At 36.5% G+C, this 25,229-nt stretch overlaps 1 protein-coding gene across 8 annotated transcripts in view; it reads right to left on the minus strand.

Annotated features, from left to right (window-relative positions):
• The window catches only part of C2cd3 (C2 domain containing 3 centriole elongation regulator), a 136,344-nt gene that overhangs the window by 101,635 nt on the left and 9,480 nt on the right, over nt 1–25,229 (minus strand). For 4 of the 8 annotated variants that reach the window (XM_087211321.1, XM_021243320.2, XM_021243316.2 and 1 more), the window contains exons 4-7: nt 12,400–12,620; nt 11,202–11,449; nt 2,455–2,587; nt 1,827–1,952 (exon numbers count right to left, since the gene is read on the minus strand). In XM_087211321.1, coding sequence (XP_087067447.1) covers nt 1,827–1,952; nt 2,455–2,587; nt 11,202–11,449; nt 12,400–12,620 — 728 coding nt within the window. Of the gene's footprint in view, nt 1–1,826; nt 1,953–2,454; nt 2,588–10,244; nt 10,374–11,201; nt 11,450–12,399; nt 12,621–25,229 lie in introns of those variants that run through there. The other 4 variants (XM_087211326.1, XM_087211322.1, XM_087211324.1 and 1 more) reach the window with 3 other exon arrangements.

Raw genomic sequence — 25,229 nt, forward strand, 5'->3', positions numbered from 1 at the left:
TTGCGCTTGACAGGCAGGAGCAGAGTTGCTGAGCTACATCCCTGGCCCATGCATTAATGTTTACTGTCTACTAAACAACGTTTGAATGTTCACAGGCAGCTCAAGTTTAACAGATTTACAGGTGCAAATTTGAACTTATCTTCAAAGTCTTGCCCTACACCTGCTTGAAGATTTCTATTTCAATCATTATGATCTACCCAGTCTCTAGAGCCAAAGCTCTAAGTAGTTTTTTTTCATTTCTTGTCCTTTTCTGTATCTAAAAAGTCATAAAATCCTATCATTTCTGCTTTTAGTTTCTTATCTCTCCATCTCCACTAGGGAGAAAAAAAATATCTGCATGCTTTGCCATCACTTCTTCCAGTTGATTTTCCGTATGTTGCCAAGTTGATCTTGCTATTTTTCTCAAAATATTGAGTCTACCTAATTTCTAATAGGAAATCCAAACTCTTTAACATAACATTCAAAGTCCTTCAGGGTCTAGCTTTGACTTTTCTTTGCCATTATATTTCTACTCACTCTACCTATCCTACCATTAGAATATTGTTAAGACATATCTAGATGTTCCACTAAAGCTTTATTGCTCATAGTTGGGGCATCTCAGAGGTGGATGGGTTTAGTGTGTGTGATACTAGGATTAATGGTGTGTGGTATTGGATTAGTTGACTAATTGATTTAGCATAGCTCTGGGTGTGGATAATGGGAAGGCCTACCCTGGATGTGGTGTAACTTGGATGGAAAATAAAGGGAGGCTTGCTGCTGCTGCTTCCAGCTTGTTTCTCCTCTGCCATGTCCCCCTGCCCTGGAGCCCCAGACTATGGACTGAAACCTCTACAAACTGTGACCTAAAATAAACCTTTCATCCTTTAACTTGTGGATGTCGTATACTATGTCTCAATGACAAGAAAGTAATTAAGACAAAAACCCAGTGATTATGTAGTTTTGCCACTTTTCTAAACTTAAACCAAATTAAACTAAGTTTAATTTCTGAAAAACATTTTTTTCTCGCACCTCAATAACTCAGCACATATTGATTTTAACCCTATGTCCTACTACCTTCCTAAGACAGGTATAGAATCTTATCCAAGAGACAATAAATAGATGAGGCTGGTTTAAGAGGACATATTAGTAGTAATATTAACAATAACAGTTCCTCATAAACAAACTACTGGGCTGGGGATGTAGCTCAGTGGCACAGCACCTGCCTGGCAAGTGTGAGGTCCTGAGTTCGATCTCTGATACAAAAAAAAAAAATCAAACTACTATGTGTCAAGAACAGTGTTGGGTGCTTTATGTGCATCATTTCTAATTCTCACAACAGTTTTGCAAGGTTACGAATAGTTCTAATTTTACTGGTGCCTCTGAAGTTGAGATACCTGCTTAAAAGCCATACTACCAATAAACAACAGACCTCAAATTTCAACTTGAGTGTGTTTGAAACTCATGCTATTTTCATCACCCTATTCTAACAACGGTGGTGGGAAAAAGGATTGGGAGAAAAGAAGGGAAAGTAGACTGCAGACATTTCTGTAAGTGAAGCCTAGAAAAAAAGGCTAAATACTGGCTTTTTGTTTAATAAGTAGTAGTTTAAGGAACAGGAAAAAGGACTTGGTTAGTCTACAGAAGTTTTGCTCTAAGATGAATCTAATACTGTACTCAATGAACTGGAGAAAGAATTGAAAAGGAAGAAAGCTAGTTAAGAACACTTACCTGGAGCTGGGAGTATAGCTCAGTGGCAGAGTACTTACCTACCATGTATAGGCCTAGTTTGATTCCTAGCATCACACACACACACACACACACACACACACACACACATGAGCACTTACCTGCCTAATAGCAGCTGTATAGCTCTACTATCAGTTTTTGTGTCATGATTCCTAAATGTATGTTCAGTTGGAGAGAGGACTTGATCTTCAACGGGATCTTTAAGTTGATTCCTAGTAGACAAGGCTCTGATTCAAGGTGTCGAAAAACATGTTTTCATTGAGTGGCTAACAGATGGGAAAAATCTAAGTCATAATTAACTGAGCTAAGAAAAAATAGTTGGGGTTGATCTGACACAGAAAATTTAACATACTTTAGAGTTAACTGCCTTAACTATATATAAAACTTGACACTTCGCAAGTCTCTTTCCTACACCAGAATCAGATTTTATTTCTGTAAAGTAGGAAAAAAATGTCCCCATCATCTTATATATATTCTAATTAAGAGAAAGCAAAGAATTAACTCATATACATATTTAGCAAGTATCAATGTTAGGACTAGATTTTGAGTTACTTAAACTCCTAGTTTAGGCTTCTTTTCTAAACTCCTAGTTTAGGCTTCTTTTCTACCATATTAAGAATTATTTGCTAAACATTTCTAAGAATATGCAGTTCATAACTTGATAGAAAACACACGTTAACTACTATTAAGAAATGAACTGTTGGGGTTCGAGTCTATCTTGTAACTTACTGTGTTGATGATGTAAGAGAATCTTCCTTCACAGGAGGATGAACTTTGTCCAACAACATGATAGCATCTGGGCTTGATTTCATTGCTGAAATCACCATAGCATTACGCAGTTTATTGCCTTGTTCTAACAGAGCTGAAGGAAAAGTAGAAAAAAACCCCCCTGAAATCAAGCAGAAATGTTTGCAATATACAATGTGTTTTCTTCTATCATCATAGGTCTTACTACAAGTTAATGGCTTACTTATCTGCCTTTCTTACGAGTTTGAGAAGTCCTTACCAACATTCACTTAACAATAGCTGTCTGCTGAGTTTCTATTATATTCCCTGTTTTAGATGCTAACATTATATCAGTACATGAAATTTCTACTCCAGAGAGAGTGACCTTCTTTGGGAAGTCATTATATCCCCATGCATTCAACTATTCTAATTGGTATTTGTACCTAATAAGGTTAGTAGCACCTATAATTTATTTATATATCCAGATAACTTACTGAATTCTTATTGTAAGAGTCTCAATGTCATTCTTAACCAAGAAACATGTCAATACCAGATAAACCTTTAGAAGCCATAGTGATACTTATAATTATCTATTTCAAGCTTATACATTTTTGAATGAAGAAAAGAATGGCAAAAAAAAAAACCCTTCTATGATTCACCCAAGATCATATAGCAGGTTAATGGAAAGGTGAGATTAAATTTTCTGATAGGTAAAAGTTACTCTCTTCCTCAACTAAAAACAATAATAGCAGGTAACATTTATTGAACCCTTACCATGTGGTAGGTAGTACCCTAAGTACAAGTATTAATTTACTTAATCCTCAACACTCCTCTGAGACATGTAGTATTTCATTTTCTAGATTAAAAAATTGAGGCAGAGACGATAAATAACTTGCCCAGGTTATATATATGATACACGTACAGTATTTCCCCCATATCTGTAGTTTTATGTTCTACAATTTCAGTCAAAAATATTAGATAGAAAATTCCAGAATAAACAATTCATAAATTTAAAACTGCGTGCTGTTTGGAGTAGCATGATGAAATCTTATGGTGTCCTGCTATGTCCCATCCTGGCTATGAATCATGCCTTTGTCCATTGTTATTCATGCTGTGTATACCACCTGCCTGTTTGGCACATACCGTAGTAGCTATTTCAGTTATCAGTTCTAAAGTCATGGCATCATAATGCTTAAGTAACTCTTATTTAATAATGGTCCCAAGGGATGGGGATTTAGCTCAGTGGCGTCACGCCTGCCTCGCAAGCACAAGTTCCTGAGTTTGATCCCCAGTACTGAGAAAAAGAAAAAATAATGGCCCCAAAGCACAAGAGTAGTGATGCTGGCAATTTTATTATAGTATATTATTATAATTATACTATTTTATTTTTAGTTATTATTTTTAGTCTGACTGCCTAATTTGTAAATTAGACTTTATCACAGGCACATACATACAGGAAAAAATATAGTATATATGGAGTTCAGTACTCTCTAGTTTCAAGCAGCTAGTGGGGGCCTTGGGACATATCCCTTGGGCATAAAAGGGGATTCCTGTACAAATGAAATGAGTTTACATCCTATTCTTTTAACCACTATATTTTTTTACAATCCCCCCTTTAGTTCTTAGGCTTTTTCTCCCCCCAGTACTGAAGACTGAACCTGGAGCTTTCACACTGAGCTACATCCACAGACAGCCCTTTCTTAATTTTGTATTTTCAGACAGGGTCTCACTAAATCCCTAAGTTCTCCAGGTTGGGCTCGAACATGTGATCCTTCTGCCTAGCAGGGTTTCTTTTAAAAGCTGAGGGCCAATGGTATTATTCCAAGGAACATGGAAAGTATTATTTTCTTGAGACTCCACAGCTGCTTAGATGGTACATGAGACTAGCAACAGAGTATTTACCTCCTTAAATTTTATAACTTCTGGAAATAAAATATGGTGATTAGGTCAAGAAACAAACAGAAAACCCCCCAAACATGCCAAATGGATCCATAAGCATCTACTATTTGTTACTATAAAGAGAAAGAAATATAGCTTAAAAACTATCCAGAACCTTAAATATCATATGCTCAATATGTTATATGAAAATATAGGTAGATCAAACAAAGTAATGATCACCCATTGTGGTAGACAGAATTTTAAGATGGTTCCCCCAGCCAAGCCAGGTGTGGTGGTACACGGTTGTAATCCCATCACTCTGGGAGGGTGAGGTAGGAGGGTTGCAAGTTTGAGCCCACCTGGGGCTATTTAGAGACTCAGTGAAACCCTGTCTTGAAATAAATAAAAAAGGCTGGGGATGTAGATAAATGTGAAGGCTCTGGGTTCAATCCCCAATACTGAAAAACAAAAACAACAAAAACCAAAAGGAGTCAAAAAATTCAGATGGTTCCCCTAAGATTCCCAGCCCCTGATATATACATATCTTTTCCTAGTAATTTAAACAATCATCTAAACATTGTTGCAAAGGGATTGTGAAGATGTAATTAAGGCTCCAAATAAGTCTATTTTAAAATAGGGAGACTAAAGTAGCTCAGCGGTACAGCGCTTACTTAGTATGTGCAAGGCCCTGGGTTTAATGCCCACTACTGGGGATGGGAAGTGGGGGGAACTATCTTGTGAGGAAAAAAAACAGATATGGGACTATCTTTTGAGGCCTGAGTTAATTACATGAACCTTTAAAAGCAGTTTTCTCTGGCTGGCTGAAGGATATGAAGTCAGAGATTTGAAGCATGAGAAGGATATCACTGCTGACTTGAAGAAAGTGGGGGCATAAAAGCAGGTGGCCTGCAGGAGCTGAAAGTGGTTCAAGGCTGACAGTCAGCAATGAAAGGGAATTTGAAGGTATTACTGCAAGGAACTGAATTCTGTCAGTAATAAAAAATAAGCATGAAAGTGAATTTTTCTCCAGAACCTTCAGATCAAATAGCTTGGTTGACATCTTGATTTTAGCCTCATGATATTCTAAGCATAAACCCCAATCATGCTATATATTTCTAACCTACAGAGCTGTGATAAGTAATAAGTGGGTATTGTTTTAAGTGTTAAGTTTGTGGTAACTTATTATGCAGCCACAGAAAACTAATGTGTCCACTAAGGTCATTAGCTAGTTAATATTTTGACATCTTATAGTTTTCATCTAGGGATACTTATGCCTGCACATACATGTGGGTTTTCTTTTGTAAAAATGGCATATCGTGTACACTGTTTTCTAACTACTTTCACATATTAAACTTTTTCTTTGAGTAAATAATGGCTACACAACATTATACTCAGAATTCATTGTGTCTTTTTTATTAAAAGAAAAAAAACTTTCCTTGGGATTCAGCTGGAAAATGACTGACTAGTTTATTCATTGAGAAAAAGTGAAGAAAACATGGTTTTCTAGAATAAGAAATTTGGCCAGAATCTAAGTTTTCCAGCTAAAGAAGCTTAGTATGCAACAGAAAACCTTTTTCCTTTTGGTTTCTAGTTGATACTTACTCGATAAGAGTTTAAAATTCTTTAAGAGGTGGGTGGACTCAATAAACACATTATGAATAAAGAGGTTAATGACAAGCACATATCAATGAGACTCCACTGGGTTTTAGGGCCATGCAGAACAGGTTTTTCTTCTGATACCCAAAATATTCCTAAAGAGTAACACCTTGGTACTTTATTATGTAACAATGTCCAATTATTATCAGCTCCTTAAAGTAAAATATTTCCTCTGTGTTCTCAGATCTCTCAGTATTTAACTTGACTGCAGAATTTATTATGCAATATTATTCTCTGTTGCACTCAATCAGGGATTAGCTTTTGTTGGTTATTGTATTCTTGGTATCTGGTGCAGTATCTGGCATATATCAGAAACTTCATAAAATGTTTTAATGAAGACTTTAACTGCTGCATGTATCACACAATAATTGTGGTGTATCTGCTTCTAAGTCTGTCCTTCACTAAACTGAATTCTTAAAGGGCTGGGACTGAAACATTTATGATGGCAACCCTAATATTAAAAATAATGACTGACAATGAGATAGGTATGTAAAAGATACTAGAATTGAATTAAGCTTACTTTTCATCCTGGTTGTATAAAAACTTCTCTGTTGTTCATTTACACCTGAGTGGGAATTGGTAACTAAGACACTTTCTAAAATAGGTTTGGAATGGGCCGGGGATCTACCTCAGTGGTTCTGCAGCCTGCCTTGCAAGTGCAAGGATCCAAGTTCGATCCCCAGTACCAATAAATAAATAAATAAATAAATAAAATAGGTTTGGAAAAGGAAATGAACATTAAGAAAGACAAGTAACAGAAATCTGAGCACACTAGTTCATTCATTGGCTTACAAGTGGTTTCACTGTTGAAAGAGCTATTGTTTAGAAAAGCTTCTCTAAAGACTAAGGCGACAAGAAGAACATCTTGTATCTTGATTTTTCAAGGAGAAACTGATACTCTACACAAGAGCTATCATGGCACCATCCTGCACTCCAACTCTAATAATTTCCTACACACATCAACAAGGTACTCAAGTGAGCTCAGGACAAATATTTCCCTTATTTTCAATGAGCCAGAGGCACAGCCCCTACTAAACAAGGGACGTGTAAGTTTCTGATTTTTCTTCTAATTCCCTGCTGTTCATTACAAAGCCCAGCTCTGAGAAGCTGAGAGTATAGCTGGTCTTTCATAAATACTAGCTGGCTGACTGACTTGGCTCTGCATGTCAGTATAATGATGACTAGGAAGGTAATTTGGTTTCTGTATTTGCTGTGTCCTTCCCATGATCTCAGTTTTTAGTGCTACTGGAACAGCCCGTTTAATCTTAGCCCACCAGGATCTTATGGGTGATAACCTTTTGGCTTGCCTAGGTTGCATTATCTTGGGCTACATATAAAATATAGAATAGAGTTTATGTATACAAGTAAGTACTAGATTCAAATACTATTATCAGTAATCACTATTTTACTTACTGTTATGGTTTAGATCCAGAATGTCCCCCCAAATTCTCATGTACACAGAGGCAGAAAATTTGGGTGATGATGGGGGCAGGGAGTGCTCTACCTATCAGTGGATTTATCCACTAATGAGTTCAGCAGCTGACTGTGCTGTCAGAAGATGGGGCCTGGTTGGGGGTGCACTAGGGGTGTGACCTGGAAAGGTATGTCTCCTTCCCTGGCTCCTGCTTTCTCTATCTGCTTCCTGGTGGGTCTGAGGTGAGTAGCTTTTCTTTGCTGTGCTCCTCTGCCATGCCATTTCTGCCTTAGAGACAGCAACTATGGACTGAAATTTCTAAAACTGTAAGCCCAAACAAGCCTCTCCTCCTTTAAGTTATGGGTGTTGAGCATTTTGTCCCAGCAATGAGGAAAAAGGTAGTGTGGCAGGCACAGGAGGCAGTGTTAGCATTGTACTGTGCCATTACCTGTATACCATTTTGTTGTTGCCTACACAGTACAGGCTCCAGAACCATGCAATCAATTCATAGAAAATATCACTAAAAATCACATGATAATGTTCAAAAGTTTATGATTTTGTGATGCTGCTATAGGACAGGCATACCTGATTTAACCCAAAGTTTAGAAAGCTACTGGCCTATAACTGTTCACAGTAGCACAGAATTCGCAATCTTTTAAATGGCCTTTCCCATTATTGCACATGCCAGACTATTAACTTAGACTCAGCCACTATCTGTGCTTTATCTTTTTTTTTTTTTTGGTACTGGGGATCGAACTCGGGACTTTGTGCTTGCAAGGCAGGCGCTGGAACCAGAGCTAAATCCTTGGCCTTTTTGTTTTTTTTTTTTTTTTTGGTACGGGGATCAAACTCTGGTCCTTGTGCTTGCGCAGCAGGCAGTGAAACCACTGAGCTAAATCCCCGGCCCCTGTGCTTTAAGTTCACTGAACCTATGTTATGGAAGAGGCTGCATGTTGGCAGCCAATGGGTTGTTCCAGGCATATTTTGTTTGAGTTGAACAGCTGGTCAGCAAAATTGACTTAAAAAAAAAAAGCAGGTGGGCCTGGGTAAACAACTAATCTACAATAGAATGAACCAAAAGGCTTTACCTCTTAGAGTCTAAGTCAGTAATGAACAGGAGCTAAGAAATTGCTACCTCTTTTGACAGGGCACAAGTTCCTAACTCGACCCATGTCTTCATTTTAAAATGGAGATAACAGTCCCTACTTCACATGGTTTTTAAAGATTCTTTTATAAAGCACATGGGATCTCTTGGTGGTCCTTTTTACCAGCCTAATTATTCTCCTTAAAAGGAACTCATCCCCATCACCTGGTGCATAGGATTGATCTCATGGCTTCACGCATGGTAGGCAAGTGCTCTACCACTGCAGTATACCTCCAGCCCTCTTAATGAGGCCTTCCTTTACCAACCTATGTAAAACTAACATCCTTTCTTCTCCCCTTCTTTGCTTCACCTTCCTCATTGCCATTATCATCATTTAATACTACATAATATTTATCTAGTTTATCATTTGTCTTCCTACCTAGAAATATAAGATCTATAAGGCAGGAGATTGAACAGCTACATCCTTGACACACAGAAAAGTGCTAGACACTTGGTAGGTGTTGAATAAATAACCACTTAGTGAGAAAATTAATATCTTTCTCAAAGTGTGGTACCCAAGTCTATATACAAATATCACAGGTATAAAATGAGAAGTGCTGAGTATGGTGGGACAATTTTCTTTCTTGTTAATGGAGTCTGCTCTTAACATATTTCATTGGAAAAAATATGAGCAGAATGGTTTTATTTAAAAAATGTATTTAGTTGGGTATGTAGCTCAGTGGTACAACACATGCTTCACATGCATAAGGTCCTGTGTTTGATCCTTATGACCATACAAAACTAGAACAAAAAGAAGTATCCTTACTAATGGAAATTATGTGGCTAAGTAGTTATTTAAAAGACTTTTCTGTAAGTGCTACAGATATAATAATTTGGCAATTTTACTTGTAGGGATGGAGACAAATTCCTGTCTTGCTCTTAAGATCGCAGAGTTAATATGGTTGAACATTACAACTGGTAAGTCAACTGCTTTTATTATACCACTATTTCCTTTTTATTTCACTGTAAGCATTTACACAAGTAAACTGTCTCCTTTCTACTTCTATTTAGCCACAACAGAATTTAATTTCCAGACTTAAGATCAGCAGTTAAGATCAGTTAAGATTGAGTTGCACTCAGTTTTTCTATTAAGACTAATAGCTTTCATTTCTTTTTTGGTACCAGGGATCGAACTCAAGACCTTGTGCTTGCAAGGCAGGCATGGTGTCACTGTGCTAAATCCCCAGCCCTAAGACTAATAGCTTTCAGAACGTGAAATGAATTTGGTATTACTCTCTGTACAATGGCATAACTAAATTCTGCTGCTAAAAACCTGTTTTTTATCTGCCTTGAATTATACACCTGATCTTAATCAAACGGCTGAGAGGCGATCTGCCTTGAATTATGTAGGGAAAAATAAAGGCCTATTTTTTTTCTAAAATAAAAACTTTATCCTCATATCAAGCTTTCTTTTTTTTTGTTTGTTTTTTGGTACCGGGGATCGAACTTGGGACCTTGTGCTTGTGAGGCAGGCGCTGGGACCACTGAGCTAAATCCCCGGCCCCTCAAGCTTTCTTTTAAATGGTTCTGTCCCCAAACATGCAATTATAAGAACTTGATTATTATCTTATCTTATCTTATCTTATTTTATTTTATTTTATTTTGAGATGCTGGGCATTGAACCCAGGGCATAGTGCCTCTTAGGCAAACATTCTACCACTGAGTTATACCCTGACTCTAAGAATCTAATTTAGAAGTTACCTGGTTTCTTTACATGGATGGAACTGGAGAACCTTATTAAGTAAGTTGTCAGGTACAGAAAGGCAAATACCACATCTTTTCATTTAAAAGTCCATCTCAAAGAAGAAAATTGATAGTAGTTACCAAAGCCTATGAAAGTTATGGGAGAGAATATGAAGGGGAGGGGCTGGTTAATGGTACAGGGACATAGCTGGATGGCAGAAATAATTTCTAAAATCCTATAGCAGTGGTGGCAAACCTATAGCATATGTGCCACAGCGGGCACACAGAGCCCTCTCTGTCGGCATGTGAGCCAAGTGTATGAGTTGTTTTTTCTGAACTAAAACCTCAGTACTCAGGTTTAATCGTAGTATTGGCACTTTGCAATAAGTAAGTGGGTTCTGGGTTGCAGTTTGGGCACTCAGTCTCTAAAAGGTTTGCCCTCACTGTTCTACAGCATCAATAAGATAACTGGTTGGCCAGGGATTTATCTCAGTGGTTCCACCGCCTGCCTCACAAGCACAAAGACGTGAATTTGATCCCTGGTACCAAAAAAAAAAAAAAAAAAAAGATAACTATGCTTGACAGCATCAATTGAATATTTCAACACAACCAGTAGAGAGGATTTTGAATATTTCTAACACAAAGAAATAATAAATGTCTGGGGTTATAGATATACCAATTATCCTGATTTGATCATTATTATATACATATGTTGAAATATCACACTGTACCCTACAAATATGTATAATTACTAGGTGTCAATTAAAAATAAACATTTAAAAAAAGATAAAAAGAAGTTACTTGGTGGTTTAATAGGGCTGTCATTAAATGAGAGGTTCTGAACTACAGCAAGTCTTCTCACTTTTACTTGGGTCTCTAGTTCAAACAGAAGTTTTGGTTCTTGTTTTAGGCTGGCTAACAAGCACAGCAATCCCATAAATATAGCTCAGTCTCAGTTCACAAATATATACGTACCTGAAAGAAGGTCCTTGGTAGGAGGATTGTTTGAAGAAAGAACGCATGAGTCACTGTGACTCTTGGCAGCCATCCTAATTTGAGGCTGATATTCAGTACTGTTGAGAAGGGATATGTGCTTTGGTGGAGCTTTGGCTTTTAGAGGTATAGATTCTAAACTCTGTCTGGAATTAAGATGGTGCTGTAGCTCAAAGAAAGAATCCTTTATTGTATCAGAGTGCTCTGCAAAGTACAAGTGATCCTTACCCCTGTTTGAAACAAAACAAAACAAAATGTCAGCACTGTATAATCCATTATGGTAACATTCCACTTTGTCAGAGACAGGAAGAGGATCAGTGATGGCAATGTAGCTTGGATTTCAAAACAGGTGGCTTATTTTTAATGTGACTTTGTATATCTACTTTGTATAAAAATTTCCTAAATTGAAGGAATTGATGCTCAATCTACATTTGTAGAGTTGTGCCTTAAATAAAACAATAGAATGAAGAGCTCAACACAAAAAGGCTTGGGGGAGGAGGTCAGCACATAGCCTGACACAAAGCCAATCATTCATAAGTAACTACATAAAACAAAACCAGGATCTCCTTACTTTATTCCACTGTTTCACAAAATAATGCCCTTTCCCTGTTTTCCATATGGATATCTGTCATGGCTCATGGCATCTGTTTTTCTGGTTGTTGTTTTGTGGTACTGAAGATTGAACCCAGGGCTTTCACACTGGGCTACATCCCCAGTTGTTTCTATTTTATTTTTTATTTTGAAGACAGGATCTGACTAAGTCATTAAAGTTACCCAGACCAAGCTTGAACTTGCAGTTCTTCTGCCTCAGCTTCCCAGAGTGCTGGGATTACATGTGTGTACCTCCATGTGCAGCAGTAATATCTGTATATTATTCAGTCATATTTATTTGTATAATGGCTTCTCCATTAGATTGTAAGTAGTCCTTGAAAACAGGAATTGTGTTGTTTGGATTTTGCCACTGGATGTGCTTTTAAACATATGCTCTACCTCTAAGCTACACCCAGCCCCAGGAATTGTATCTTATTAATTTCTATGCCCAGTACCTGGTATTGAACTAGGACCATAGTGAGTGCTTAACAGTTATTTGGTGAATGAGTGACTGTATTTCTCTTGGCAGAAATCATGAGTACAGAGGGAGTTAGCTGACAGATTGACTGGTATTAGGTGTGGTGATTACCTTGGTGTGCTTGGTCTACTACTGTTGGCTGCTTCTTTTCCATCAATTTTGATGGTGGGTATCCCATGAGACTTTGATGGAATCAGAAATTGGGTATTGCTGGATTCTATATTCGTTCTATATCCCTGCTCAGATAAATGGACATTCTGTGTCTTGTCAGTGTGAGGAAGAGGACTGTAGCTGTCGTAAGTTTCTGACAGAGGTTCCAAAGCAAGTGAGACCTGAAAGAGACATGTAATATATCAGAAATTTTCTCGAGCATTAACTAATTTTAAGACTCCTCTGTTTGACATAAATTAACATCCTCCATTCCTTATTAAGTCTAACTTTCTGCCTACCTTAGAAACTGCATCTCTCACTGACAAGTTACTTAAAAGTCTTTAAATGTACCTCATATTTCATTGCTTTGTATATATCTTACTCCAGCGTTATTTATACACCCAGGTAGAGATGTTATGTTCACTATTTTCTTCATGTTTCTACTTATCTAGCACTATAACCACCAAATACTGAATACTACAGGTCAGGAACTGCTAAATTCCTCATATAGAGAAGCTTCATTTACCTATAGTCTTATCAGGAAAACATATTACAATAATTTGAAGATTAAAAAAAGCAGAGGCTTAGAAAAGGTATTTGCAACTTTTATCATCTTGATTTGATTATGAATTCTTTGAAGGCATGAGCTGTCTTCATTTGTCTTTTTTGTTTGTTGGAGTGATGTATTTCAAGCTCTAAAAGAAAACAGCCTCCAACCCAAATTGATGTACCTTGGAAAATTATCTTTCAAAATTGATGGAGAAATAAGATACTTTCATGACAAAGAGCACCTTAGGAACTTCATGAATACCAAACCAGCACTCCAAAAAATTTTAGACAATATCTTAGGAAAAGACAATGAGGATCACACCCCCAGGAAGCCCAGCAGAATGAATCCGTCGGGCACGACAAGAAATTAAATGCAAAGGGGGGAGAATACAACAAAAAGAAAAAGTCATGACAATGGTAAGTCAATATGTACCAGTTATAACCATCAATGTTAATGGTCTCAATTCACCAATCAAAAGAAATAGACTGGCAGAATGGGTCAAGAAGCGAGATCCAGGCCGGGGATTTAGCTCAGCGGTTTCGCCACCTGCTGCACAGGCGCAAGGACCCGACTTCAATCCCTGGTACCAAAAAAGAAGCAAGAGCCAACAATATGTTGCATACAAGAAACCCATTTAATTCAAAAAGAAACTCATAGTCTGAAAGTTAAAGGGTAGAAAACAATACTCCATGTGACAGGAACCGGAAAAAAAAAAAGCAGGAGGAGCTATCCTCTTTGCAAATCAAGTGGATTTCAAACGAAAATCTGAAACACTCTGATCCCAAAAATTTCAGATAAGGGATAGTCAATTTGTATGTACAAATCTACTGTGAACATGTGTTTTCATTCCTCTGAAGTACAAACTTAAGAACAGGACTGTGGTTCTTAACAGTAATACAAGAAATTTCTATACTGTTTTCCAAAATGGTTTTATCATTTTGCATTCACATTAGCAGTATTAGAAAGTTCTAACTGGTTCACACCTAAGCTGACATTTGTTCTTTTAAAACTTTTAACTTCATCTCCCTAATGAGTGTATAACATGATCTTGTTATTGTACTGATTAGTATTTTTCTGATTCTAGTGTTGCACACCTTTCCTTGTGCTGTACTGGCTATTTATCATTTTCTTGTGTGCTCTTTTTAATTGGGCTATTAATGAGCTGTAAGAGTTCTTTATATATTTTGGTCATAGGTTATATGCAGTATAAATATGGTGTGTTTAAGGACTACTTTTTATTTCTTAACGATGTCATTTAAAGTTCTAAATTTTGATGGAATCTCATTTATCAAATTATTTCTTTTATATATCATGTTTTTTATACCCTAGGAAATTCTTGCCTACCCTAAATTCATAAACACTTCCCTTATAATTTCTTCTTAAAGTTTTACAGTTTTAGTCTTTCATATTTAGGTTCATAGATCCTTTCAAATTATTTTTATGTATGGAAATAAAGAGTTGAGACTAAATTTTTATATATGGATACCAGGGGTTCTAGTGCCATTTGCTGAAAACACTATCTTTTCCTTGGCTCTTGAATTGAGTTTATGTTCTATAAAATGTTAATGTTAAATAATCTTTCAAATTCAATGGACCATATATGTGTGGTTCTATTTCTAGATTCTCTGTTTTATTCCAATGATCTATATGTCTTTCCTTATACCAATACTGCCTTGATTACTGTAGCTTTAGAAGAAGTCTTAAAATTAATAAATGTCTTCCAACACTTTTTCTTTTTACTTTTGTAGGTCCTCTGTACTCCTACATAACTTTTAAATTTCAATATCCAATTCTTCATTTATACCAAGTATAGACCTGAATTTTTATATATGCCTTGTGTTTTCTAATCCTGCTAAATTCAAATACAAGATCTAGGGGCTCCTAGAGATTTCTTATCATTTTCTCTGTAGATGATTGTTTCATTTATATACACAGATTTTACTTCTACCTTGCCAATCCTATCCTAATTGTGTCATTTTATTGCCAGATTGTTTTGATTTGGGCCTATGTTTCAAAGTTTAATGGACAGATGAAGAGTAGGCATATCTGCCCTTGTTCCCCACCTTAGGGAGAAAGCACTGTATCTTCTCCATTCATATAAGGGGTTTTTGCTGAAAGTATGGAGTACATATCTTTGATCTGTTGTGAAGCTTCTGTTCTACTTCTAGGCTCCTGATAGCTTTTACAATGAACAGCTGTAGAATTTAGTCCAATACTTTTTCTCCAACTAGTGACAGGATCATATGGCTTTTTCCTTTCCTCTGTTAAAATGATGACTTTTGGGGGTGGATCTTCCAATGCCGAACCAACACTGTCATTCCTAAAATAAAACCACTTTCTACATACTCCCAGATCTGACTTCTAATAGTTTGTTTTGTTAAACAAATTTCTATCTATTTTCCTACTTTTTTCTTCTATTATCTTTATCCGGTTTTAGGATTAGCACAATGTTGATTTCCTAAAATGAGGCGAGAAGTGTTCCTTCTTTTTTCTGCTTTAAATGTTTGATATTTTATCAGTTAAAATGTATATGAGCCTGTTGTTGTCATACAGGTAGGTTTTCAAGCTAGGAATATACTTTTGTTAATAGCTATTCAAATTTTCTATTTCCTCCAGAGTCAGTTTCATTAATTTGTCTTCCAAGGTACTTCTTAGAAGTTGTCAAATTCATTTCAAAAAAGATTTTTGTAGTATGCTTTCTATATCCCTTTAAATTCTGTAAAACCTGGGGTAATGTCTTCTAGATCTTGATATTGTAATTTTAAACCTGTACAATTGATATCGTGTAATACGAAAAAAGGTCTAAAGGAGTAGGGGAAGTGGGAGGGGTAGGGGAAAGGAAAGAAGGGAAAAGAAAAAATATGAGAAAAGGAAAAAAATGGAAACTAAGTCTGTAAATAGGGAAGGATGGAGGGGGTGAACGGAGGACAGGGGAATGGGGAAAAAATAAGAACCAAGATACATCATGTAAAGGTACAAGATCCCAATGATGAATGTAACTGTATTTTATACCTAAAATGCACCAATAAACTTAATGGGGAAAAAAATTGGGGCATCTGGTTCCTCTTAAAAATCCCAGAAGATGGGCCGGGGATTTAGCTCAGTGGCACTGCACCTGCCTTGCAAGTACAAGATCCTGATTTTGATCCCCAGTACTAGAAAAAAAAAAAAAAAGAAAGAAAAAACCCAGAAGATTAAACAATTCTGGGTTCCCATGCCCATGTGGCAAAAGATAAAGATAGACTATATTTATAGGTCTAGTCAGGTTATCTATTTTGAGTGAGTTTTGGTAGTTGTTTTTGAATAATTAGCCCATTTCACTTAAGTTGTTAAATTTACATGTGTAGTTTTTTGTGATAGTCCTTTGATGTTTGTGAGTTCTGTGTGCTCCTCTTTCTTACAGTACAATCAAGAGGAAAATGGAATACTTTTGATGTCCATGAAAGAGAGAACAAAATACCTGAAATTCAAAAGAAGTGGAAAGTGTTCTATATCTTGATTATGACAGTAGTTACATTGTATGCATTCATGTTAAAACTCATGAAATGGTACATTTATAAAAAAAAGGTTTATTTTACTGTAAGAAAATAAAAATTTCAAAAAACAGTCCCAAATGTAACAGTAAATAGCAGTTTTCACTGCCTTACATTGGGGTGTGCTATGACTTTGTGACTGAAGTACATATCCTGACTAAGAAGTGGGAGAAAGCATCCTTTTTTTGGTGGAAGAGACTAGTCCTAATGGTTAAATATACAAAGTATGATTGTGTCAAAAGATACCATTATGAACCAAACTATCATAAGAACTATGATCAGTATGTGGAAAAGATTTGTGATGAAAATGGAATAAAAAGAAAGGTACTGTCACTATAGTTACTTTCTCATTCCAGGAGCAAAATACCCAACACTAACAAGTTAGAGGAAAGGATTATTTTAGCTTACAGTTTGTAGAGGTTTCAGTCCAGTTGAGTGGCTTCAAGGCAGGGCAGCATGGCAGAGGAGAAATAGTTCATGGTGTGCAGGCAAGAGGCAGGAAGCAGCCAGCCCTCCTCTTTCCCTTTTTATTCCATTCAGGCTACAAGCTTATTGGTGCCACCCACACTCAGAACCATGCTAACTCAATCAGTGAACTAATCCAGTTAACACACACTCATAATCCAGCCACCTCTCAAAAACCACACCTATGAGCCCATGAAGCTTTGAGGGGGTCATCTAGATATAAACCATAACAGGTACTGAAATGTAAACAAGACTTAACACATTACAATGGGGCCATAATGCTGAAGGTCAGCTCTGATTTGAATTTGATCATTCCTCCCAACTTGAACCACTGGTGGTACACACGACAGTCCCATTGGGCAGCTTGTACTGCTTCACAGGGAGACTTTGATTACATTAATTTAAAGGCATTGATTTACAGACCAGATGTCATCATATTATGGTTTCTTAAGGCAAACATTAAAATAGTATAAAAAATTGTAATATAGCTAATTTGTGGTACAGCAGTTATAAATGCATATTATATACATCAGCAATGTGGTACTTGTAAGATTTCTATGTCAAAATTTAGAGAATTATTGATAAACTATTCATGAATATAAATTTCTTTTAATTTAATGAAATAATTTTTTAATTATTGTAATAATTTTTAAAAATTCATATGAGTAGTAGTATTTTTATATTTGGGCAGTAATTATTCAAATTCAAGCAACTAATTAGATTTGGTACATTTGTAGGCTTTTTATTAATTCTATTAGTAAAAGACCAATAAAAGTGATTAGATCCATTTGTACTACCAGTGGTATAAACTGCCAATAGGACCATCTTGCATGTACCGCTGGCAGTTAATGCAAGCAGGAACACAGTAATGACAATAAAATAAGCCGTATTACTGTGATATGCAGTAATATGGTAAGATCAAAAAGCTAGAAAAAAATCAAAGCCTCTTATGGATAGTAAATTTTTTTTTTTACATTTGTGAGAAAAAAATGTATATATTTCCCATTTCACTACTCAGGGGAACCACTTTGCTGAAACCAAGTGCCATTCTTTTTTTTTTTTGCTTAAATTCTTTTATTGGTACATTTTAGGTATACAATATGTTTACATTTATCATTGGGTCCTTGTACCTGTACATGATGTATCTTGGTTCTTATTTTTTCCCCATTCTCTGTGCTCCCTTCACCCCCTCCACCCATCCCTATTTACAAAGACTTTGTTTCCATTTTTTCCTTTTCTTATAATTTTTCCTTTCCCCTTCCCCTCCCACTTCCCCTACCCCTTTGGACCTTTTCTTCCATTTCAAATCATCAATTATTCATTTTAATCATTTTAATCCTTACAGTTTCTCACACTAGAGAAACTATTCGGTATTTACACATGTGTGTCCTATTTATTTCACTTGAGTATGGCCTCAATATGTATCCATTTAGCTATAAATGTCTCTAGTTTCTCGTTCTTTATGGCTGACTAGTACTCTATTTTCTAAAAATCCCACATCTTTTTTATCCAGTCTCCAGTTGATAGGCACTTGGGCTGTTTCCAAGCTTTCGCTATTACAAACTGTGCTGCTATAAACATGGGTGCACATATATCGCTGTGGTATGATTCTTTTAATTCTTTGGGGAAGATACCCAGCAGGGAAATAGCTGGGTCAAGTGGGACCTCTAGGCATAGTTCTTTGAGGTATCTCCATACTGATTTCCACAGTGGTTGCACCAGTCTGCACTCCCACCAGCAATGAAGAAAGGTTCCTTTCTCTCAACACCCCCACCAGCATTTGTTACTGGTTGATTTCTTCATAGCAGCCATTCTTTCTCAGGTGAGGTGGAATCTCAGTGTTGTTTTCATCTGCATCTCTCGAATGACCGGTGATGTTGAACATTTTTTCATATATTTATTTGCTGCTTTTACTTCGAGAAATGTCTGTTCATTTCAAATGCCCATTTTTGAATTGGGTCTTTGAATTTGGGGGGGGTCTGATTTTTTCAGTTCTTTATATATTCTAGATAGTAGTCCTTTGTCTGAGGAACAGCAGGTGAAAATTTTTTCCCACATTGTAGGTTGTCTCTTAGCTCTGTTGGTGGTTTCTTTTGCAGTGCAGAAGCTTTTTAATGAGATCCCAGTTGTTGATTCTTTGTGCTAGTTCCCGTGCTACTGAGGTTTTGTTCATAAAGTCTTTTCCTATGCCAATGTCTTCAAGAGTTCTACCTAGCTTATCTTGCAGCAAGTTTAGTGTTTGTTTTAATATTTAGATCTTTAATCCACTTTGATCTTAGTTTAGTCCTTGGTGATAGATATGGGTCTAGTTTTAATCTTTGGCAGGTTGAAATCCAGTTTTTCCAACACCATTTATTAAATAGGCTATCTTTCCTCCAATGAGGATGGTTGGCTCCTTTGTCAAAGATGAGGTGGCTTAGTATCCCAAGTGCCATTCTAGGGAAAGCAAAAATATTTAACCCACATTTTGAACTATTTAAGCAATATAAAAATAGGAGTTCATTCAGTGATTTTGAGCAGTGCCTATCCATGAATATTTTATATTGGGTCTGGAAGTGCCAATGGGATCTGTAGCTTAGGCAGCCAACCAGGATGGAAGAGCTCCAGCCCCTGAAGTCTAATCTTCGTGTATCATCAAATAGCAGGGAAATTAGAAAAATGACAAGGACACTTCTGATACTTTATATTCTTTTCATTCTTTATCCTGAAGCATAATAATTCTTTGAATCTCTTTCATTAGAAGCCATTTCAGAGCAGATTAGTTAGTCTTTTAGATACTCTGTGCTTTATTTTATAATTCAGTCCTTCATATCAACTTCCTGAGGACAGCGACAGTGTATGCACAGTTAAATCTCCAGAACTCAGTCACAGTACAGATAACAGTTGGTGCTGAGAAATACTTAAATGAATGAATAAACTACTTTTCATCACACTTAGTAACCTTCATAAATTTTCCATTTAAAGAACCAGTAACTTCCTTATAACATGTACCACCTGGCACAGTTGCGAGCATGTACAGAAGTTAATAGTTCTGCTTTGCTTCTGCAGTCTTGATGTCCAGATTTGCTCCCCATGTTTGCTTAAGAAGAATGCTAGTAAATCCCTTTCCTTCAAATTTCAAGTCTGGGGCCTGAGCAAACCTTTGTTTTATATAGATGCTACAGTTTCGGCTCATTTCTCCAGGTCTGACTATGATATGCAGAGGCAAAGAGGCATAGTTTTCAAGCCCTCCTACCCCTGAAAAAACTGGTGAAAGGAGAGAAGCAGTTAGGTTAAGGCTGGAAAATCAACTCAAAAGAATGGTTACCTATCAAATACTCCGTGATTAAAAAATGAAGAACAACAACCTCCTTTAAGGAGCTGATCATTTTTAACTTCATTATTTGCTTCCATTTTGTTTGCCCTAACATGCACAAAGTACATGATTTATGGTGCTTCAATGGTGAAAACTATTTTGGAGATTATGCAAACTAAGTCTTTTGCTTGATTTTTCTCATCAGTATGTGTCCTTTGCCCACAATAACTGAGACCACTTCAGAAGAAGCCTGAAAATATAAATTTCTTCACGGTTAAGCAGTTCTGAAGTGTTAAGTCAAGGCATAAAAAACAGGCTTTGATGCAGTCCATAGTGACAATTGCCATCCCTCATACTGAACTCAAGGTGAAATACAGCTGCAAAGAACAGCCATTCAAGTCTCCACTTGAAATACACTGTGAGGTTCCTTAACACCCCAAATCTGCTTGAAACTGGTAAATGGGGAATTGATCTAATTCTCAGGCAGAAAAGAAGTGTGAAAAAGGTAGTTACAAGTGTGGACTATTTAGCATCAGTCTTTACTCACTGGCAATGAACTTCACAAACTTGCCACCTGCTAACTATAGGAAAGCTATTTATCTGTTTGTGCCTCAGTTTCTGATCTGTAAAATAATAGTGTCTTTCTTAGATAATAGTGAGGATTTAATATGCATTAAGAACCTAGCATTGTCTCTGATGTTTGGGGGTATGCAAGACATGTACTTGTTAAAAACCAGCATTAGAGAGATTGGAAGTCACTGTTTTTCAAGTTAAGTACCCATAACTTACAATTCATGTAATTTTTGTCTTGGTAAAAGAAACATAAGCATTCTAAAATGTCATCAGACCTCAGAAGATGGTCAGGTCTCTTCCAAGGAAGCTGGCAGATGGATGTTTTATCCATAGTCCCCTGGTAAGGTAAGGTGACTTGTGGAGCTAGTGCTCGGGGCTGGGGAGCCATGAGAACACTTCTTTGTGCCATCTGTTTTCTTTAAATCATTTCCGACATTAGAGTGATCCTTCTTGTCTGCCTTATTTTTATCATCTTTCAAATCACCATTCTGTTGCTTTTCTCCTGGCCATTCTCAGCTTTGGGATTTTTTGCATAAGAGTTGTCGCTTTTGTTTGTGTGTGTCCCATTGACTTGATTCTTACTTTCTCTTGATGTCTTCTTCTCAGCTTTGCCAGCTGCACCTTCTTCAGCCTGGCCTTTGGCTTCTATTTCCTTCTGCTTCTCCTCTGCAGCCAGGCGAGCCTTTTCCTCTGCTTCCGTCTTGGCCTTGTCCTTGAAAATCTTCATCATTCCCTGTATGCTTGCTAGGTGGATAGTAAAATTTTTTTGGTAACAGGGATTGAACTTGGGACGTTGTGCTTGTGAGGCAGGCTGCAGAACCACTGAGCTAAATCCCCTGCCCTAGATAGTAAAACTTTTAAAAGAATGCCTACTGAAGCTGGGCATGGTGGTGCATACCTGTAATCCCAGCACTCAGGAGTCAGAGGAAGGAGGATGGAGGACTGGTATGAGTTCGAAGCCAGCCTGAGCTATACAGTGAGTTCAAAATCAGCCTGAACTACAAAGTAAGACCCTGTCTCAAAAATTCCACCAAAAAAAAAAAGCCTACTGAATAAAGTAGAGTTTGTGTGTAATAAACACCATTTTCATATGCAGGTCTAATTAAAATTACATTTGTTCAGCAATGTTAGAGATATGGCTGCACACTTAAAAGGCAAGTTGAGTAAAATCATTAATTTATGTAATTTTTCTTTGAGGCTGCTGAGAACATATTAAAAATAACCCTTACAACCAATTCAAAAATGGTCATCTGAAATGAACAGACATTGCTCAGATAAGAAGTAAAAGCAGCAAATAAATATATGAAAAAATGTTCAACATCACCGGTCATTTGAGAGATGCAGATGAAGACAACACTGAGATTCCACCTCACCCGAGAAAGAATGGCTGCTATGAAGAAATCAACCAATAACAAATGCTGGTGGGGGTGTTGAGAGAAAGGAACCCTTCTTCATTGCTGGTGGGAGTGCAGACTGGTGCAACCACTGTGGAAATCAGTATGGAGATACCTCAAAGAACTATGCCTAGAGGTCCCATTTGACCCAGCTATTTCCCTGCTGGGTATCTTCCCCAAAGAATTAAAAGAATCATACCACAGCGATATATGTGCACCCATGTTTATAGCAGCACAGTTTGTAATAGCGAAAGCTTGGAAACAGCCCAAGTGCCTATCAACTGGAGACTGGATAAAGAAGATGTGATTTTGTTTTTTTAAAAAATAAAATGGAGTACTAGTCAGCCATAAAGAACGAGAAACTAGAGACATTTATAGCTAAATGGATACATATTGAGGCCATACTCAAGTGAAATAAATAGGACACACAAGTGTAAATATTGAGTGGTTTCTCTAGTGTGAGAAACTGAAAGTGTAAATAAGGATTAAAACACATAACTGATGAAGTGAAATAGGAAGAAAAGGTCCAAAGGGGTAGGGGAAGTGGAGGGGAAGGGGAGAGGAGAGAATGGAAAGGAAAAATTATGAGAAAAGAAAAAAATGAAAAGAAAGTCTACGTAAATAGGGAAGGGTGAGGTGGGGAAGGGTGCATAGGGAATGGAGAAAAAATAAGAACCAAGATACATCATGTACAGGTATAAGCACCCAATGATAAATGTAAACGTATTGTATACCTAAAATGTAACAATAAAAGAATTTAAGCAAATAACTAACTAAATAAATAAAATAACCCTTACTCTACTCTATTAAAGTATCAATGAAAATTGTAATGTGATGGGAAAACTTTTTGATGCGATACACATGATAAACCTATCATTAAGAAAATAATTCTCTTAGCTGAGGAATGTCTTAAAAAGTTTATTAAAGACTGATGATAATGGATAATGCTCTTGTAATGGTTCTTCTTGACAGTAAATTTGTTTCAAAATCTAATCTGAGGTGGCAACCTTCTACAAAGACACAGAACTAGAAACTTATTCATTATTTACTCTGTCTAAAAAGCTAAAGGTCAAACAACACATGTACATAATTATAATGTGAATTAAATTCCTCTGGTCAGTATTATCCTTGACAAACTGGATAAGCACTCACAGTAGGCTGTCATAACTACATGGATATTAGGTAGCTTAGTGCTAGGTGTAGTGTTCAATATTTTTAGCCCAAACTTCAGTTAAAAAAAGAACTCTTGGGGTCTGGGGATTTAGCTCTGTGGTTCTGCCGCCTGCCTTGCAAGCACAAGGTCCCGAGTTCAATCCCTGGTACCAAAAAAAAAAAAAAAACTTATGATTTATGCTATCAAAAGTAAAGTCTCAGGCCAGGGATTTAGCTCAGTGGTTTCGCCGCCTGCTGCACAAGTGCAAGGACCCAAGTTCAATCCCCGGTACCAAAAAAAAGGTAAAGTCTCAGATCACCAGCAGAGACTGATAATATAAGGCTGTTTCAACTGACATTTAGCATATGTAAATAATCTGATTACTTACCTACAAGAGCACTCAGAAGCAACCATATAATATGTGATTCATTTTACTCATTTCTCAATGATTTTATTTTTGAAAAATTTATTTGGTAACCATATACTATACATATACTTATATACACACACTATATATACATATTATATATATGAAGGGGTGTGGTTCTTTTCTAATAAAACTTTTTACAAATATAGATAGGCCAAATTTTGCTTGAGAGTTAGTCTTTGACCACACGGAGGACAAAAGAATGGGCAAAAAAGCTCACGAAAAACTACCCAACATATTACTCATTGGGAAATGAAAACTAAAACCTCAGTGATGCATCAGTATACACCAGAAAGACAAAAATTAAAAAGTCTGACTATATCAAGTGCTGGTAGGGATGTGGAAACACCAGAATGTTTATAGTCTGCTGACAGCCATGTAATATTGTACAAGCAGGGCCTGGGATTTAGCTCAGTGGCATCATGCCTGCCTGGCAAGCACAAGGCCCTGAGTTCAATTCCTGGTACCGAAAAAAAGAAATTGTACAAGCACTTGAAAACAGTTTTTAATTGCTTCTTACTATACGGATCAGCAATTTCATTTAATTTCCAAGAGAAATGAAAATAAATGTCCATACAAAAAGTTGATTTTCCCTGCTTCATCTCCTATTTTATATTAACTCTCTTCAGTTGTTCTTCCCTTTAGTCTACCAAAATAAATCATGTTTCCTATATTTTAAACAAAGGGCTTGACAAACATTCTGTATACGTCCAGGTAATAAATATTTTAGGCTTCATTGCATATTCTTTTTAAAAAAAAAAACACTTTTACCACTATTATCTCCTCTCAAATTCAAGTAAATTTGCTATGTTGGTATCACACACCTAGGACCAGAGTTTGTATAGTTTTTCATCTCATATAATCCTTGCAACAATAGGATACTTAAACTCTGCAAGTATAAATGATTACCTAGTAAACACCAGAACTGTTTTGTAACCAATTTCTCTATATTTTGTAACCAATTTCTATTTCCATTGTATCACACTACTGTACTTCTACCTTTCTTCACTGTCAATTATCTGGTAAAAAGAAGTATTTTTTGGTCATTCTACTTCTTCACTCTAATTCCTATATATTTCTGTATTCTTTAATCTTTTCAGAATCTGACTTCTGTCTCCACTCCTCTATTAAAAAACAACTGAACAACCCAATGATCTTTAAAATTTAAAAAATACAAATATTATCATACCAATTGACATGTAAATATGTTCAAAACATACTGCAGCCACTTTGGAAAAGTCTGGTAGTTCCTCAAAAAGTTAAAAAGAGTTACCATACCACCTAGCAATTCTACTCATAGGTATATACTAAAGAGAACTAAAAACATGTTCACAAAAGAATTCATGCATAAATGTTCATAGCACCATTATTCATAATAGTTAAAAAGCTGAAAAATCCAAA

Source organism: Heterocephalus glaber, unplaced genomic scaffold, assembly GCF_053883595.1.
Source record: "Heterocephalus glaber isolate CG9 unplaced genomic scaffold, H.glaber_assembly_v1.0 deba00001428, whole genome shotgun sequence".
Lineage (NCBI taxonomy): Eukaryota > Metazoa > Chordata > Mammalia > Rodentia > Bathyergidae > Heterocephalus > Heterocephalus glaber.